The sequence below is a fragment of the Talpa europaea genome (assembly GCF_964194135.1).
Source record: "Talpa europaea genome assembly, chromosome: 7".
NCBI classification, from domain to species: domain Eukaryota; kingdom Metazoa; phylum Chordata; class Mammalia; order Eulipotyphla; family Talpidae; genus Talpa; species Talpa europaea.
The window spans coordinates 99913880-99927786 of NC_140074.1; the positions used below are offsets into that span (position 1 = coordinate 99913880).

Consider the following 13907-nt stretch of genomic DNA (forward strand, 5'->3'; position numbering starts at 1 on the left):
CATTTGGCTTTTATAAAAATAAATTATTTATTAGGGGCGCTTATGTATTAGGCACTTATTTATGTTGAGGGCGTGTGTGGGGAGACGTGTTCGAACGAGCAAATACACGGGCAGAGGGTGTTGGTTCTAAGCAAGAATGAGAAGGGTCGCTGGCAGGGCCCTGCCGCGTGCCCTGCGCTGCACTTGGGTCTGCGCCTTCGTGTCTGGAGGGAACCGCACACATTTCTGAGACGAGGAAACTGCGGCGGGAGCAGGCCCAGGGCTTGCCAGGACGCCCGGCGCCGGGGACCGGCTGTTCCTGCTCCTAGAGCGACCAGAGCGCGGACAGAAATGGCCCGGCCTCCCGCGCCCCGACCTAGGTCCAGAATCTCTCCCAACTTCAGCAGCTGCTGCACCTGCAGCGCCTAGCGCACCCCGAATCTGGGGCGCAGGGACGTGGCGGGGGCTCCTGCGTGAGCACAGGGGCCGCCCGACTCCTCGAGGCTTCTCCGGTGGCCGAAGAGACATGGAAACCGAAACCCCGGGACGTGTCCAGCCCCCGCCGAGGCCCGGCACCCCCAGCCAAGCGCCCGGGGCCCCCCGGATCTCGAGGGGCGCGGCCGGGGCTCGCGCTCCCGCCGCCCGGGCGGGGGCGGGTTAAAGGGGCGGGGCCGGCGTTGGCCCAGCCCGCGGCTCGCCCCACCGCCCCCCGCGTCCAGTCCGGCCCGGCAGCGAGCGCGGCGCCATGGAGGCCACCGGGGTGCTGCCGTTCGTGCGCGGCGTGGACCTCAGCGGCAACGACTTCAAGGTGAGACGGCGGAGAGGCGGGCCGGGCCCCCCAGGCCGTCCCTTCCGCGCCGGCCCGCGCCGGCTCCTCTTCCTGCCCCGCCCGCCTCCGGGCCGGACGCCGCCGGGACTGCGGGCGGGGCGGGGCGGGGTCTCCCGGGGCTCCAGCCCCGGCCCCGGCCCGACCGCCGAGGTCTCCGCTGCGCGCCGGCGCCGGCAGACGAGGGCAGGCAGGGCCGGCGTGGGCGCCTGGGCCTGGGTGCAGCCAGCCGGCGGGCGGGAGCCCCCACCCCGCGTCCGCGCCCCGGGGTCTGGCTTCACCCACGTTGGAGAGTCTCCCGGGGGTCAGGGAGCTCCAGCTTCTGACGCCCCGGCCCACCTTCCCCGCCTCTGAAGTCACACGCCCAGGCGAGGCCCTGACTCACGGTCTCCTTGCCGGCTGCCGGGGGCGGGTCCGAAGCGGATTCGCCACTGCCGGTCCCCACCGCTGCCACCCCCGCCCTGTGTGGTCTGGGGCAAGCCACTTCCCCCTTCCCTGCCTTGGTTTTCTTATCCGGTGAAAGGGCATAAAAGTAGCCCCTTGGAGGCATGGGCTAGTTGGTGTGGAGTGTCCAGCAGGTGTTCCAGGCCCTGGGGCCAGTTTTCTAAACAGCTGCTGGGCTGCTAGACCAGCCCATCCTTTCAGTCGCTGGGGGGTGAGGCAGCTCTAGAGTCAAGAATGAGGTGGGCAGTGCCCATAGCCAGAGAGGAGGCGGGGCAGGAGCAGAGGGGAGAGATGGCCAGGCCCTGACCTGATACAGGAGGCTCAACCTGGACCCAGGTTTTGGCTGAGGTCAGGGTTGAGACCGGAGCTAAGGAGCAGGCAAGCTCTTCTGCATTTATGCACATGCGGCACACACCTTTCCTTTCACTCCACGGCCAGGCAGCGCAGCACCCTTCTCTGCCCCCATCCTCACTGTCCTCACCTGGGGACTCACAAGCGTCCCTGGACTGGAAGACTCTGAGTCACCAGTCAGGAATGCGACTGCAGGGGTGAGGGGACATCGGCCAAGGGCACTGAAGGCACATGCTGCTGGCCCCAGGCTCCCTGCCCCCAGGCTGGGCTACTGAGGTGAGCATTCAAATATAGGGAATAAATGAATGAACAAGACTGTGTCTGTGCCTGAATGAGGAATTAGGGCCTCATGCATGGGTTTTGGACCTTGCCACACAAATGACTGTGTGCCTTTGGCAGGCTGGGGGCACAGGCAGGCCTTGGCAGAGACTTAGTTGGTACCTCCACTCCAGACAGGGCCTGGAATGCTAGGCAAAGGCATTTTGAGCTGAGCTAACCAGCTGAGCACTGGGGGTGTCACTTATATCAAGTCCTTTCTGTCCTGACCCTCCTGGAGCTTAGAATTCAGGAGGGAGACAGATCTTAGGCTAACAGTCATCCTGATAATTAGTTGGTCCTCACACCCGTTTTGTTGTGACTGGTCTAATATTGTACCTATTTTAGGGGTAAGGAAATTGAGGCATTGAGTGGCAAAATGACCAGTCTAGAGTCACAAAGATGGTGAGAGTTGGCTCTACTGCCCCCCAAAGGTTCCCAGGTGGGGGCCACAGAGCAGGGATCCCCGATCCCAGGCCAGCCTCACCACTTCTTACTTCCAGGGTGGCTACTTCCCTGAGAATGTCAAGGCCATGACCAGTCTGCGATGGTTGAAGTTGAACCGCACTGGCCTCTGCTACCTGCCAGAGGAGTTGGCTGCCCTGCAGAAGCTGGTAAGGAACTCTGGTGGGCAGGGAGTGTCCCGTGGGTTGGGCTGGGCCAGGTGGCAGGGCCTGCACAGAAGGCAGATACAGCTGCTGGAGGGGGTAAGCGCTCTGTCCAGGAAGTGTGCAAGAAAGGCAGGGTCTGTGAAGGAGGGTGGCTGAAGAGGTTAACTTGGCCGGTGTGACCAAGGGCCCTTCCAGGTGGTGTCAAGTTGTGGTGGCAGGTGGGGACTTTGTAGACACCCCACCCACACTGTTGAACCTCTTCTCCTGTGTCCTGGCCCAGGAGCACTTGTCTGTGAGCCACAATAATCTGACCACACTTCATGGGGAGCTGTCCAGCTTGCCATCGCTGCGGGTGAGTGCTGCTGGGACTTCACTGAGCTTGGGGGTGGGGGGCCAGAATCCAGCCAAGGTCATGCCCTCAGGCTGGACCAGCGCTTGTGCCCATCACTGAGTCAGAATTGGGGGCCATTCAGAAAGGGGAGGGGATACAGTAACGCCCTGTGTTAAGGAACTGAGCAACCTTGCAGGTTGGCATCCGTGGGGAGAGAAGAAAAGAACTGCAACCCACTTTGGAAACTAACTCCAATAATAAAATGATATCAACTGTTCTATAGCATATAATCCTGATCTCCACCAAATTCACAGGTGGGACACTTGACCACAGAGGCAGCTCATTTGCCTAAGGTCCCATTGCCAGGCAGTGGCAGAGCTGGGTATGGTGAGGTCTGGCCAGAAAGCGGAGATGATCAGGGTGGTCCTCTTGCCCTTCTGCTCTCCATGGGCCCCTGACATCCTAGAACACTTGGGAGCCATCCCAGAGCCTTCAGGTTTTAGGGTGATTACTGTCCAAGGCTGCAGCCCTGAGATGTTAAAGTCCCACCTCTGGATGTGGGCTGCCTGAGTTCAAATCTGGACTCTGCCACTTTCTAGTGGCGTGACCTTCCACTTTCTAGGCAGCCACTGTGAAGCAGCGTTGTGGCTCCTCACAGACATTAGGGTTGGAGGCAGGTTGGTGGCTGCATTATTGTCATTTGCAATCAAGGCACCATTCTTTGGCCTGTCCTTTCTCTCCCTCGAACTTTCTGCATGTCTGTAGCATGAGGTTTCATCTTGAAAGGGGAGAGAGAACAGGTTTGCTCTCAGTCCACACTGGCTTCTCTACCTCTGTCCCTAGCTCAGAGCTACACCCCTATTTTTTTTAAAGATTTATTTATGCATATGGGAACTGGGGTATAGGCCACAGATGTGGAGGGGATGGTGAGGATTCACCAGAGGCAGAGTGGGGAGCAGAACAGGCGGATCTACTAAAATACACTGCTGAGGGGAGCAGTGGGCGAGAGGTCTGTTGTGCTATGTGGGTCACCTCCCTGGCCGGGGATCAAACTTGTGCTGCACTAGCTGCAGATAGCTTCATGGTGCTGATGCTTAACCCCTTTTGCCACCAGGGAGGCCCCTACACCTCTATTTTGCCATTTGGAATTAGGAAGAAGAGGGATTGTTTGATCAGAAAACATTCCCTGAGGACCCTGTGCTGATCTCTGGGGCACATTTGAACTGGGCCTTGAGGTCTGAATAGAAGCTCATCAGAAGGATATAAATGACTTTCCAAGTGGAGGGACTATAAGCAAAGGCCGTGGTGGGAGACTGCTCAGACTGGTGGGCTTCCTGAGGCTGTTTTCCTCCCTGACCTCTGCTTCTAGGGATGGAAGCCAGGACTCACAGGCTTTCATGGTTTATTCCCCAGGCCATTGTGGCTCGAGCCAACAGCCTGAAGAATTCTGGAGTCCCTGATGACATCTTCAAGCTGGACGACCTCTCAGTCTTGGTTAGTGTGTCCCATTCACTCGGCCCCTGTGCTGCTACCACCATTCAGATCCCATCCGCTAAGTGGTCCCTGGAGTCATCATGAGCCCATTTTACAGATGGAAAAACTGAGGTTTAGACTGGACAATGCCTTCCTCAGGATCACTCATGGAGTCAGGTCCCTTTCCCCCCAGGGTTCCAGCTGTCTCCCTTTGGCCCTGAACCCCTCTCATCTCTTCCTCAACCGGTGCCCTAATTGATCCCCTAGCTTGATAGAGGCTATGGAGGGGGCCATCCAACCCTGACACCTTTGACCTGGGCCTTCATCCTCTTACCTAGGACTTGAGTTATAACCAGCTGACAGAGTGCCCACGGGAACTGGAGAATGCCAAGAACATGCTGGTGCTGAACCTCAGCCACAACAGGTGTCTGTCCAATTGGGGCAGGGGGTTGGGGCTGGTGCAAGGCTGAAAAGGGGCCACGTGGGGCCTGGAGGTGGCTTGTTGCACTGACTAGGCAACCTTGACTGCCTGGCTCCCTCCCTCCCTCTTTGCAGCATCGACAACATCCCCAACCAGCTCTTCATCAACCTCACCGATCTACTGTACCTGGACCTCAGTGAGAACCGCCTGGAGAGCTTGCCCCCGCAGATGCGCCGCCTGGTGCACCTGCAGACCCTAGTGCTCAATGGGAACCCACTGTTGCACGCACAGCTCCGGTCAGTGCCTGTGGGGACACCCCTCCTGAACTCACCCCTGGGAATCTGACCTGGTCTCCTAATTCCCCAGTAACCCAGCCCTTCCCACCCTGGGCCTTTGTACTCACTTCCCCTGTGCGCCTTATGCCCCATCCTTCCTGAGTATCATGTCCCATCTATTCTGCTCACAGCTGCCCTGGGCCTGTCCCTTCAGGTCCTCCTGGCCCCTTGCTCTTGGGCCTGACTGCCCGTGTCTTTCTGCAGGCAGCTCCCAGCTCTGATGGCACTACAGACCCTGCACCTGAGGAACACCCAGCGCACCCAGAGCAACCTCCCCACCAGCCTGGAGGGCCTGAGCAACCTTGCAGGTTGGCATTCCTGAGGAACCCCCACTACAGGCTCTGGTCTCCTCAGGTCTTCCTTACAGAGAAAAGGGTTGAACCCTGCCTCTCTGATCTTCCGAGGAAAAAGATAGGGATAGGTCTGTGTTATGATTATCTTTGTCATTATTATGATATTATGATAACAGTACCGAGTTATACGCTTTCATTTTATGTCTAGACCTACCCAGTGTGAGATGTTCTCCAGATGGAAAATCTGAGGCTTAGAAAGGTTTAGTCACTTGCTTAAGACACAGAGCCTGAAATTGTTGGAGGAGGGGTTCACACTAGGCTGGCTGCCCCTAGAGCCAGCTGTGTGGCCCTGGCTGATGCACCCTACCTCATATCCCAGATGTGGATCTATCCTGCAATGACCTGACACGGGTGCCCGAATGCCTGTACACCCTCCCCAGCCTGCGCCGCCTCAACCTCAGCAGCAACCAGATCACAGAGCTATCCCTGTGCATTGACCAGTGGGTGCACGTGGAGACCTTGAACCTGTCCCGCAACCAGCTCACCTCACTTCCTGTGCGTCCAGGTCTGGAGAGGAGGAGGGACAGATCACTGGACTACTCTGGCTTCCACCCCTGACTCCTGCCTCTGCCTGTCTCCCCTCTAGTCAGCCATTTGTAAGCTGACCAAGCTGAAGAAGCTGTACCTGAACTCCAACAAACTGGACTTCGATGGGCTGCCCTCGGGCGTCGGCAAGCTGGCCAACCTGGAGGAGTTCATGGCTGCCAACAACAACCTGGAGCTGATCCCCGAAAGCCTCTGCAGGTGCTGGGGCTAGACGTGGTGAAGGGGATATTCAACATAGAAACCCCAAATTACAGCCATGTGGTCCTTTGTGGGGAGACTCCGCCTGTCCCAGGCTTTCCCACCTTCATTAACACCCCACTGGCCTGGCCGCTCAGTTCCCCTGGCCACCTGCCTCCCCTGTGGGGCTCCCTGTTCTCCCAGCCTGAGGCCCCAGCTCTATTCTCACAGGTGCACAAAGCTGAGAAAACTTGTCCTGAACAAGAACCGCCTGGTGACCCTCCCGGAGGCCATCCACTTCCTGACAGAGATCCAGGTCAGGGCAGGCCCTGTCGTGCCCAGAGTGAGGGGAGGAAGGTCTGGTGGGGAGGGCACAGTTGCAGGCAGATGCTCGGGAAAGACTGAGCAAAGCAGTGTCATGGGAGGGGGCACCCAGCAGACTCTTCTGGAGGGTAGAGTCTCAGGGCACCTTTGGGGAGGTGAGCCTTATCGCTGTGTCCACATAACGCTCTCGGCACCATTTAAGCCCCATCACCAGCCTGTGAGGAGGGACAGCTCCAGCACAGGCAGAACTTGCTTCTCAGCCGTGGTGGCCGCAAAGAACAAGAAACTGGGTCTGGAGTGGCTGGGAGGTGGGACTCAGGCTCAGCAACTGTTCTGCTCACCCCACGTGGCAGATCCTGGACGTGCGGGAGAACCCCAACCTGGTTATGCCTCCTAAGCCTGCTGATCGCACTGCTGAGTGGTACAACATCGACTTCTCGCTGCAGAACCAACTGCGGCTGGCGGGCGCCTCCCCTGCCACGGTGGCTGCAGCAGCGGCTGGTGAGCTGGGGCAGGTCTGGCCTGGGAGTCGGGGGCTCCCCACTGAACTTCACCTTACTCATCTTTAAATTAGGCAGGACACAGCTCTCTGGACCTCAGAGGGTGGGGTTGGCCTCTGGTTGATGAGATGCCCCCAGGGGCTCAACCAGGGCTCACTTTTTGCCCCTCCCATAAGCAGGAAGTGGGCCCAAGGACCCCCTGGCTCGAAAAATGCGACTCCGGCGGCGGAAGGACTCAGCCCAGGATGACCAGGCCAAGCAGGTGCTGAAAGGCATGTCAGACGTGGCCCAGGAGAAGAACAAAAAGCAGGAGGTAAGTTGGGCTGGGAGAGACTAGGTGGCCCTGCGCTGTACCCAAGACTGTATAACCCAAGTCAAGAGGAAAAGGGGCATCTGGGCAGAGAGAAAAGTCTGTGCAAAGGCCCTGAGGTGGGTAGGAGACCAGCCTGGGTGGCTGCAGAGTCAAGCCATCCATTGTAACTGACCCCAGGAGAGTGCTGATGCCCACGCGCCTGGGGGCAAGGTGCGGCGCTGGGACCAGGGCCTGGAGAAGCCACGCCTCGACTACTCTGAGTTCTTCACGGAGGACGTGGGCCAGCTGCCTGGCCTGACCATCTGGCAAATCGAGAACTTTGTGCCTGTGCTGATAGAAGAAGCCTTCCATGGCAAGTTCTATGAGGCTGACTGCTACATTGTGCTCAAGGTGAGGATCAGGCTACGTGACCCCCTATGACCTCGACTACAGGGTTCAGAATCCCCTGTTCCAGTTGTGTCCATTGAGGTAAGATGGGAGGGCTTTGCAAAGGACGCCAGGGTGGGATGACCCAAGCAGAGCTTGGCAGTGCCACCCCTCCTGGGACCTCTCTGGGGTGAGCAGGGAAGCTGGGACGTCCGGGCATGGGCTGACAGGGCCGGTACCCCGGCCCCCAGACCTTTCTGGACGACAGCGGCTCTCTGAACTGGGAGATCTACTACTGGATCGGCGGGGAGGCCACACTCGACAAGAAGGCTTGCTCTGCCATCCACGCCGTCAACCTGCGCAACTACCTGGGTGCCGAGTGCCGCACTGTGCGGGAGGAGATGGGTGATGAGAGCGAGGAGTTCCTGCAGGTGCCATTCCAACAGAGGGACATGGGTGGCATGGGGCCAGGGCAGTGGGCGAGATGGGGATGGGCAGTAGGGTGGGGGAGACAGGAATAAGAAGTAGGATCTAAGGAGGCAGTAGGGACAAATAGAGCAAGGTTAGGGGAGGCTGGGGCGAGGTGAGGAGCTGCAGCCTGTGGCGACTGGAGGGTGGGGCCGGGAGCTGAGCACCAAAGAGGTGGGCCCAGGGCAGGGCCCAGAGTCCAGTTGTGAACAGATTAACCCATGGGGCTAGAGAGCTGAGCCGGCCCACCTGCCCACTGGTTAGGCGTACACACCCACACACTCTATTTCACCCATGTTTGCCCTCTTCACAACACTGCTGCCTCCTGCACCTGTCTGTGCACATCCACACCTTCGTGCATGTACATCCTAAGGCTCCAGCACGTGTTTGTGTTTATAGACACAGATTTTTTTTTAAATTTATTTATTTATGCATACAGGAGCTGGGGTGTAGGCCAGAGGTGCAGGGAGTGAGAGGAGTCACCAGAGACAGAGAGGGGAGCAGAATAGGTGGATTGACTGAAATACACTGCTGAGGGGAACAGCGGGCGAGGCAGGAGAGGTCTGCTGCGCCATGTGGGTAGCTCCCTGGCCGGGAATGAAACGCTACAGTGGCTGTGGACAGCCTCATAGTGCTGCAACTTAACCCCTTGCACCACCAGGGAGGCCCCATAGACACAGATCTTATGTATTTTTTTTTAACATCATGGATTTGTGGCACTGATACACTTGTACACAGGTGGTTTTTGGTGGGGACAGCTCACTGATGAGGGACCATACCTTCACAGGTGTTTGACAACGACATCTCCTACATTGAGGGTGGAACAGCCAGTGGCTTCTACACCGTGGAGGACACGCACTATACCACCAGGTGAGGGGTGTGCAAGTGGGCGGCACAGATCTGCACTCGAGTGGGAAGGATGGGGAGGGTGTTCGCGGTGGACTTGGTGCTCATGCCAGCCACACTTGCTCTGGCCCACAGGATGTACCGCGTGTATGGGAAAAAGAACATCAAGTTGGAGCCTGTGCCTCTCAAGGGAGCCTCCCTGGACCCAAGGTGAGCACCTGTGACACGAGATAGGGGCGCTTGACCCCCCAACCTCCTCCTCCGCCATAGGGGCAGGTTTGGACTCCAGAAGAAGAGGCCTTCAAGCAGCCCTTGTACCCTCTGTCACACGTAGCTTGGGGCGGGGGGAGTCTCTGAGGCTCAGGAAGGGGCCTAAACCTATAAGGATTTTTTGGCATGGTCAGGGGTATGGGGCAATGACTGCCTATCACAGCACCTCCTGCCCCTTCTGCCCAGGTTCGTTTTCCTGCTGGACCGAGGGCTGGACATCTATGTGTGGCGGGGGGCCCAGGCCACGCTGAGTAGCACCACCAAGGCCAGGTATGAGGACCGTGCCCCGCTCAGATGGGCAGGAGGTTCTGTGCAATGGAAAGCATCACCCAAGGAGGGGAATGGGTCTCACTGAGGGTCTGTCCTCTACGCTCAGGCTCTTTGCAGAGAAAATTAATAAGAATGAGCGGAAAGGGAAGGCGGAGATTGTGCTGCTGGTGCAAGGCCAGGAACCCCCAGAGTTCTGGGAGCCACTGGGTGGGGAGCCTTCTGAGATCAAGAAGCATGTCCCTGATGATTTCTGGCCCCCACAGCCCAAGCTGTATAAGGTGAGCAGAGGTGTCGGGGTGGCTGTGAGCACCACCTGACTTCAGTGGGGAGAGGGTGCCACCTTCTGGACGGGAAGAGCCTGGGCTGAGGTCTGAAGCCTGGCTCTGGGAGGGGCCAGGCTGTGTTTCCAGGAAGGTGGTCTGAAGAGGGGGCTGAGGAGCACCTGGGTGCCAGGCCTGAGAAGCTGGCCTTGGTTCTGTAGGTGACAAAAAGCCACGGGGGTGCTGTGAGCAGGAAAAGGGCAGCTCAGAGAATCAGAAACAATGAAGAACCCGGTGAGGGCAGGCAGGGTATACATGTTTAAAAGCCTTGCTGCTGATTGAATTACCCCTAGCACAACTGTGGGTGGAGAGAGACGACGGAGATTCAGAGAGACACTAGACCTGAGCCCACAACTGCAGGCTAGAGGCCAGACTCCACGGCCGTTGTGGGTGGGGCTGACATCCCTAGATACCTTCCCTGTTACACCCACCTCTTCGCCTGCAGGTGGGCCTGGGCCTGGGCTACCTGGAGCTACCACAGATCAACTACAAGCTCTCTGTGGAACATAAGATACGGCCCAAGGTGGAACTGATGCCTGGGATGCGGCTGGTGAGACCACAGGGAGGAGGGCTTGGGCCAGACTCCCTCCCCAGGGCGAGGCACCCGCATTGACCTCTAGCCTCTGACCCACAGCTGCAGAGCCTTCTGGATACGCGCTGTGTGTACATTCTGGACTGTTGGTCCGATGTGTTCATTTGGCTGGGCCGCAAATCCCCGCGCCTGGTGCGGGCAGCCGCGCTCAAGCTGGGCCAGGAGCTGTGTGGGATGCTGCACCGCCCGCGCCATGCCACCGTCAGCCGCAGCCTCGAGGGCACCGAGGCACAGGTGTGCAGTGTGGCCCTGCTCGCTGAGGCCCCCTCACCCAGCCCCTGCGAACCATTCCTGCCCTGAGCCCTCAGGATGAGTTACTTCTACTTCCCAGGCCCCACCCCTGTGCAACTGGCTCCTCCCACCCCGTTGCCAAGTCACACCCCTTCCCCAGTCCCCATCCCCAGCTTCCTGGGCCTCCTCAGTCCCCAGCCTCACCTGTGCCCTACCCCCACTCCAGCTGTGTTTCACACCCTTGGGCAGGTGTTCAAGGCCAAGTTCAAGAATTGGGACGACGTCCTGACGGTCGACTACACGCGCAATGCAGAGGCCGTGTTGCAGGGCCCGGGGCTCACTGGGAAAGTGAAGCGCGACGCTGAGAAGAAAGATCAGATGAAGGCGGACCTCACCGCACTCTTCCTGCCACGGCAACCGCCCATGGCGCTGGCTGAGGTGAGGAGGGGTCTCGGGAGCTGCGGGAGGCGCATTGTGCATCCAGGGTCATGGGGGACCCCTGCCGGGTGAGGAGGACCAGTCCGCTGGTGGTTGCCTGCAGGCCGAGCAGCTGATGGAGGAGTGGAACGAGGACCTGGACGGCATGGAGGGCTTCGTGCTGGAGGGCAAGAAGTTCGCGCGGCTGCCAGAGGAGGAGTTCGGCCACTTCTACACGCAGGACTGCTACGTCTTCCTGTGCAGGTGCTGGCAGAGGGCACCGCGCTCCTTGCCCTGCCCTGGTGCCGGTGGGCCCAGGCCCTGCTCACCTCCCCCTGACCCTGCAGGTACTGGGTCCCCGTGGAGTATGAAGATGAGCAGGACAAGAAGGAAGATAAGGAGGAGAAGGGGGGTGCTGAAGGCAAGGAAGGCGAGGAGGCAGCGGCTGAGGTGGAGGAGAAGCAGCCCGAGGAGGACTTCCAGTGCATCGTGTACTTCTGGCAGGGCCGCGAAGCCTCCAACATGGGCTGGCTCACCTTCACCTTCAGCCTGCAGAAGAAGTTCGAGAGCCTCTTCCCCGGCAAGTTAGAGGTGCGCCTTCATGTTGTGGGGAGGCGTGGCCCACTAGCAGAGTGGGTTCCAGAGAGCTGCTCTTCATACTTTCATGCTCCCAGGTGGTGCGTATGACACAGCAGCAAGAGAACCCCAAGTTCCTGTCCCATTTCAAGAGAAAGTTCATCATCCACCGGGGCAAGAGGAAGACGGCCCAGGGTGCCCTACAGCCCAGCCTGTACCAGATTCGCACCAACGGCAGTGCCCTCTGCACCAGGTACCTGGCTGGGGGAGGTGGCTCGTGCTGGGCAAGCGGGGTCAGTGAGCCACCCTGACTCCTTGCCGACACGCCCTCCCCCAGGTGCATCCAGATCAACACCGACTCCAGCCTCCTCAACTCTGAGTTCTGCTTCATCCTCAAGGTAGGATCATGGGTGTGGCCAGGACCTTGGGTCAGGATCATAGGCTGGACCTGACCTGAGCCCGTCACACATTCCCCAGGTTCCCTTTGAGAGTGAGGACAACCAGGGCATCGTCTACGCATGGGTGGGCCGGGCGTCAGACCCTGATGAGGCCAAGCTGGCGGAAGATATCCTGAACACTATGTTTGACGCCTCCTACAGCAAGCAGGTGCCCGGGTGGGCAGTGGGTAGGCGGGGAGCGAGGCAGACGGGGGGCCTGGGTTGGACGACTCTTCCTCCCGCAGGTCATCAATGAGGGCGAGGAGCCGGAGAACTTCTTCTGGGTGGGCATCGGGGCCCAGAAGCCTTACGACGACGACGCGGAATACATGAAGCACACTAGGCTCTTCCGGTGAGGCGGGGCCCTGGGCCCTCCCCAGCCTCCCCTTCTGTCGGGCCACTGCCACTTACGGCCATCAACTGCTCCCTGATTCTTGACTCCCAGGTGCTCCAACGAGAAGGGCTACTTTGCGGTGACTGAGAAATGCTCTGATTTTTGCCAAGATGACCTGGCAGACGATGACATCATGTTGCTAGACAATGGTCAAGAGGTGAGCCATTGCTGACCCTGCCCATCCAGGGAGCCTGCGCACTTGTGGAAAGGAATTCTGAGGCCAGAAGAGGGGTATTCCTGAGTCACCTGTGAGACCATGTCCCATTGTCTCTCCAGGTGTACATGTGGGTGGGGACCCAGACAAGCCAGGTGGAGATCAAACTGAGTCTCAAGGCCTGCCAGGTGAGTGGTGGAAGGGAGCTGACGGGCCCAGTGGACTGGGAGGGGGCTGGAGGCTCACCCCATGTCCTCACAGGTCTATATCCAGCACATGCGATCCAAAGAACATGAGCAGGCCCGTCGCCTGCGCCTGGTCCGCAAGGGCAACGAGCAGCACGCCTTCACCCGCTGCTTCCACGCCTGGAGCACCTTCCGTAAGGCCCTGGCTTAGGGCATCTGTCACCTGCCTGCAGTGCCCCCATCACAACCCCAGCTGGGATCCAGGACCCTTCGCCCCTCATATAGACCCACACCTGCTACTCTGGGTTCCAGTGGGACCCATCCACCCCTGGTCCCAGGGCAGCCCCAGGGTGTGGGCCTGGATATCACCCACACACTGGGGATGGGAGAGGAAGGGCCTCTGTCCCTCCACGCCAGCCAGTAGAGACCATGCACAGATGGCAGCTCCTGCTCCAGCCACCTGCAGTGCCACACTCGCCAGCAGCACAGCTCAAGCAGCACCACGTGGGGGTGACCCTGACCCCTGACTGGTGCCCTCAAAGGTCTGAGAAGTTGGACCCTCTTTCCTGCTTGGGATAAAACAGATGTGATTGACCTGTATGAGATATTAAATGCTTTTATTTTCAATATTAAAAATCAGTATTTTTAATATTAAAACCGCTAATTTTAACAAAATGACAAAAAAACCCAAGGTACAATCTACAGGGAAACCCATCCTGACCACACTCCTCCCCCATACACACACACACACACACACACGCATACTTGACTGAACCTGGCAGGGTTCTCCCTGCCCTCTGTCACACACACAAACGCACGCACGCGCCACACGGGAAGAGGGGATGCTGGCCTAGGAGCAAGTACCAAAATAGTTTTAGAAATGACTGTCCAGCCCAGCACTGGCGTTAGAAAAATACTCTTTGCAAAGGAAGGGGGAGGACTATGTGGAGTGGAGGTGCATGGGCTGCCAGCCCCAGCTGTGGCACCCAGCCTCCAGGGTAGCCAACTGCCTATGGGAGGGGCCCATCAGGCCCTGAGGCTCTGGGTGGCGTCCAGGCCCACACCCTGGGGCTGCCCTGGGC

At 58.9% G+C, this 13907-nt stretch overlaps 1 protein-coding gene across 3 annotated transcripts; it reads left to right on the forward strand.

Moving 5' to 3' along the window:
• Positions 1 to 524: 524 nt before the first annotated feature.
• On the forward strand, positions 525 to 13082 carry FLII (FLII actin remodeling protein). Of its 3 annotated transcripts, none has more exons than XM_084236664.1 (30): positions 525 to 787; positions 2419 to 2529; positions 2807 to 2878; positions 4271 to 4351; positions 4669 to 4754; positions 4886 to 5051; positions 5295 to 5394; positions 5759 to 5934; positions 6026 to 6183; positions 6394 to 6478; positions 6840 to 6987; positions 7163 to 7299; positions 7477 to 7689; positions 7917 to 8096; positions 8921 to 9003; positions 9115 to 9189; positions 9436 to 9519; positions 9626 to 9797; positions 10285 to 10389; positions 10474 to 10665; positions 10912 to 11100; positions 11204 to 11343; positions 11427 to 11670; positions 11754 to 11908; positions 11993 to 12053; positions 12133 to 12261; positions 12338 to 12444; positions 12538 to 12643; positions 12763 to 12828; positions 12902 to 13082. In XM_084236664.1, the coding sequence occupies exons 1-30, from the start codon at positions 725 to 727 to the stop codon at positions 13034 to 13036; spliced, it is 3819 nt and encodes a 1272-aa protein (XP_084092790.1). In that variant the 5' UTR covers positions 525 to 724; the 3' UTR covers positions 13037 to 13082. The 3 variants fall into 3 exon arrangements, with proteins under 3 accessions (XP_084092790.1, XP_084092791.1, XP_084092792.1); XM_084236665.1 differs by having other exon boundaries at positions 7166 to 7299; XM_084236666.1 differs by lacking the exon at positions 4886 to 5051 and having other exon boundaries at positions 5291 to 5394; positions 7166 to 7299.
• Positions 13083 to 13907: the final 825 nt, after the last annotated feature.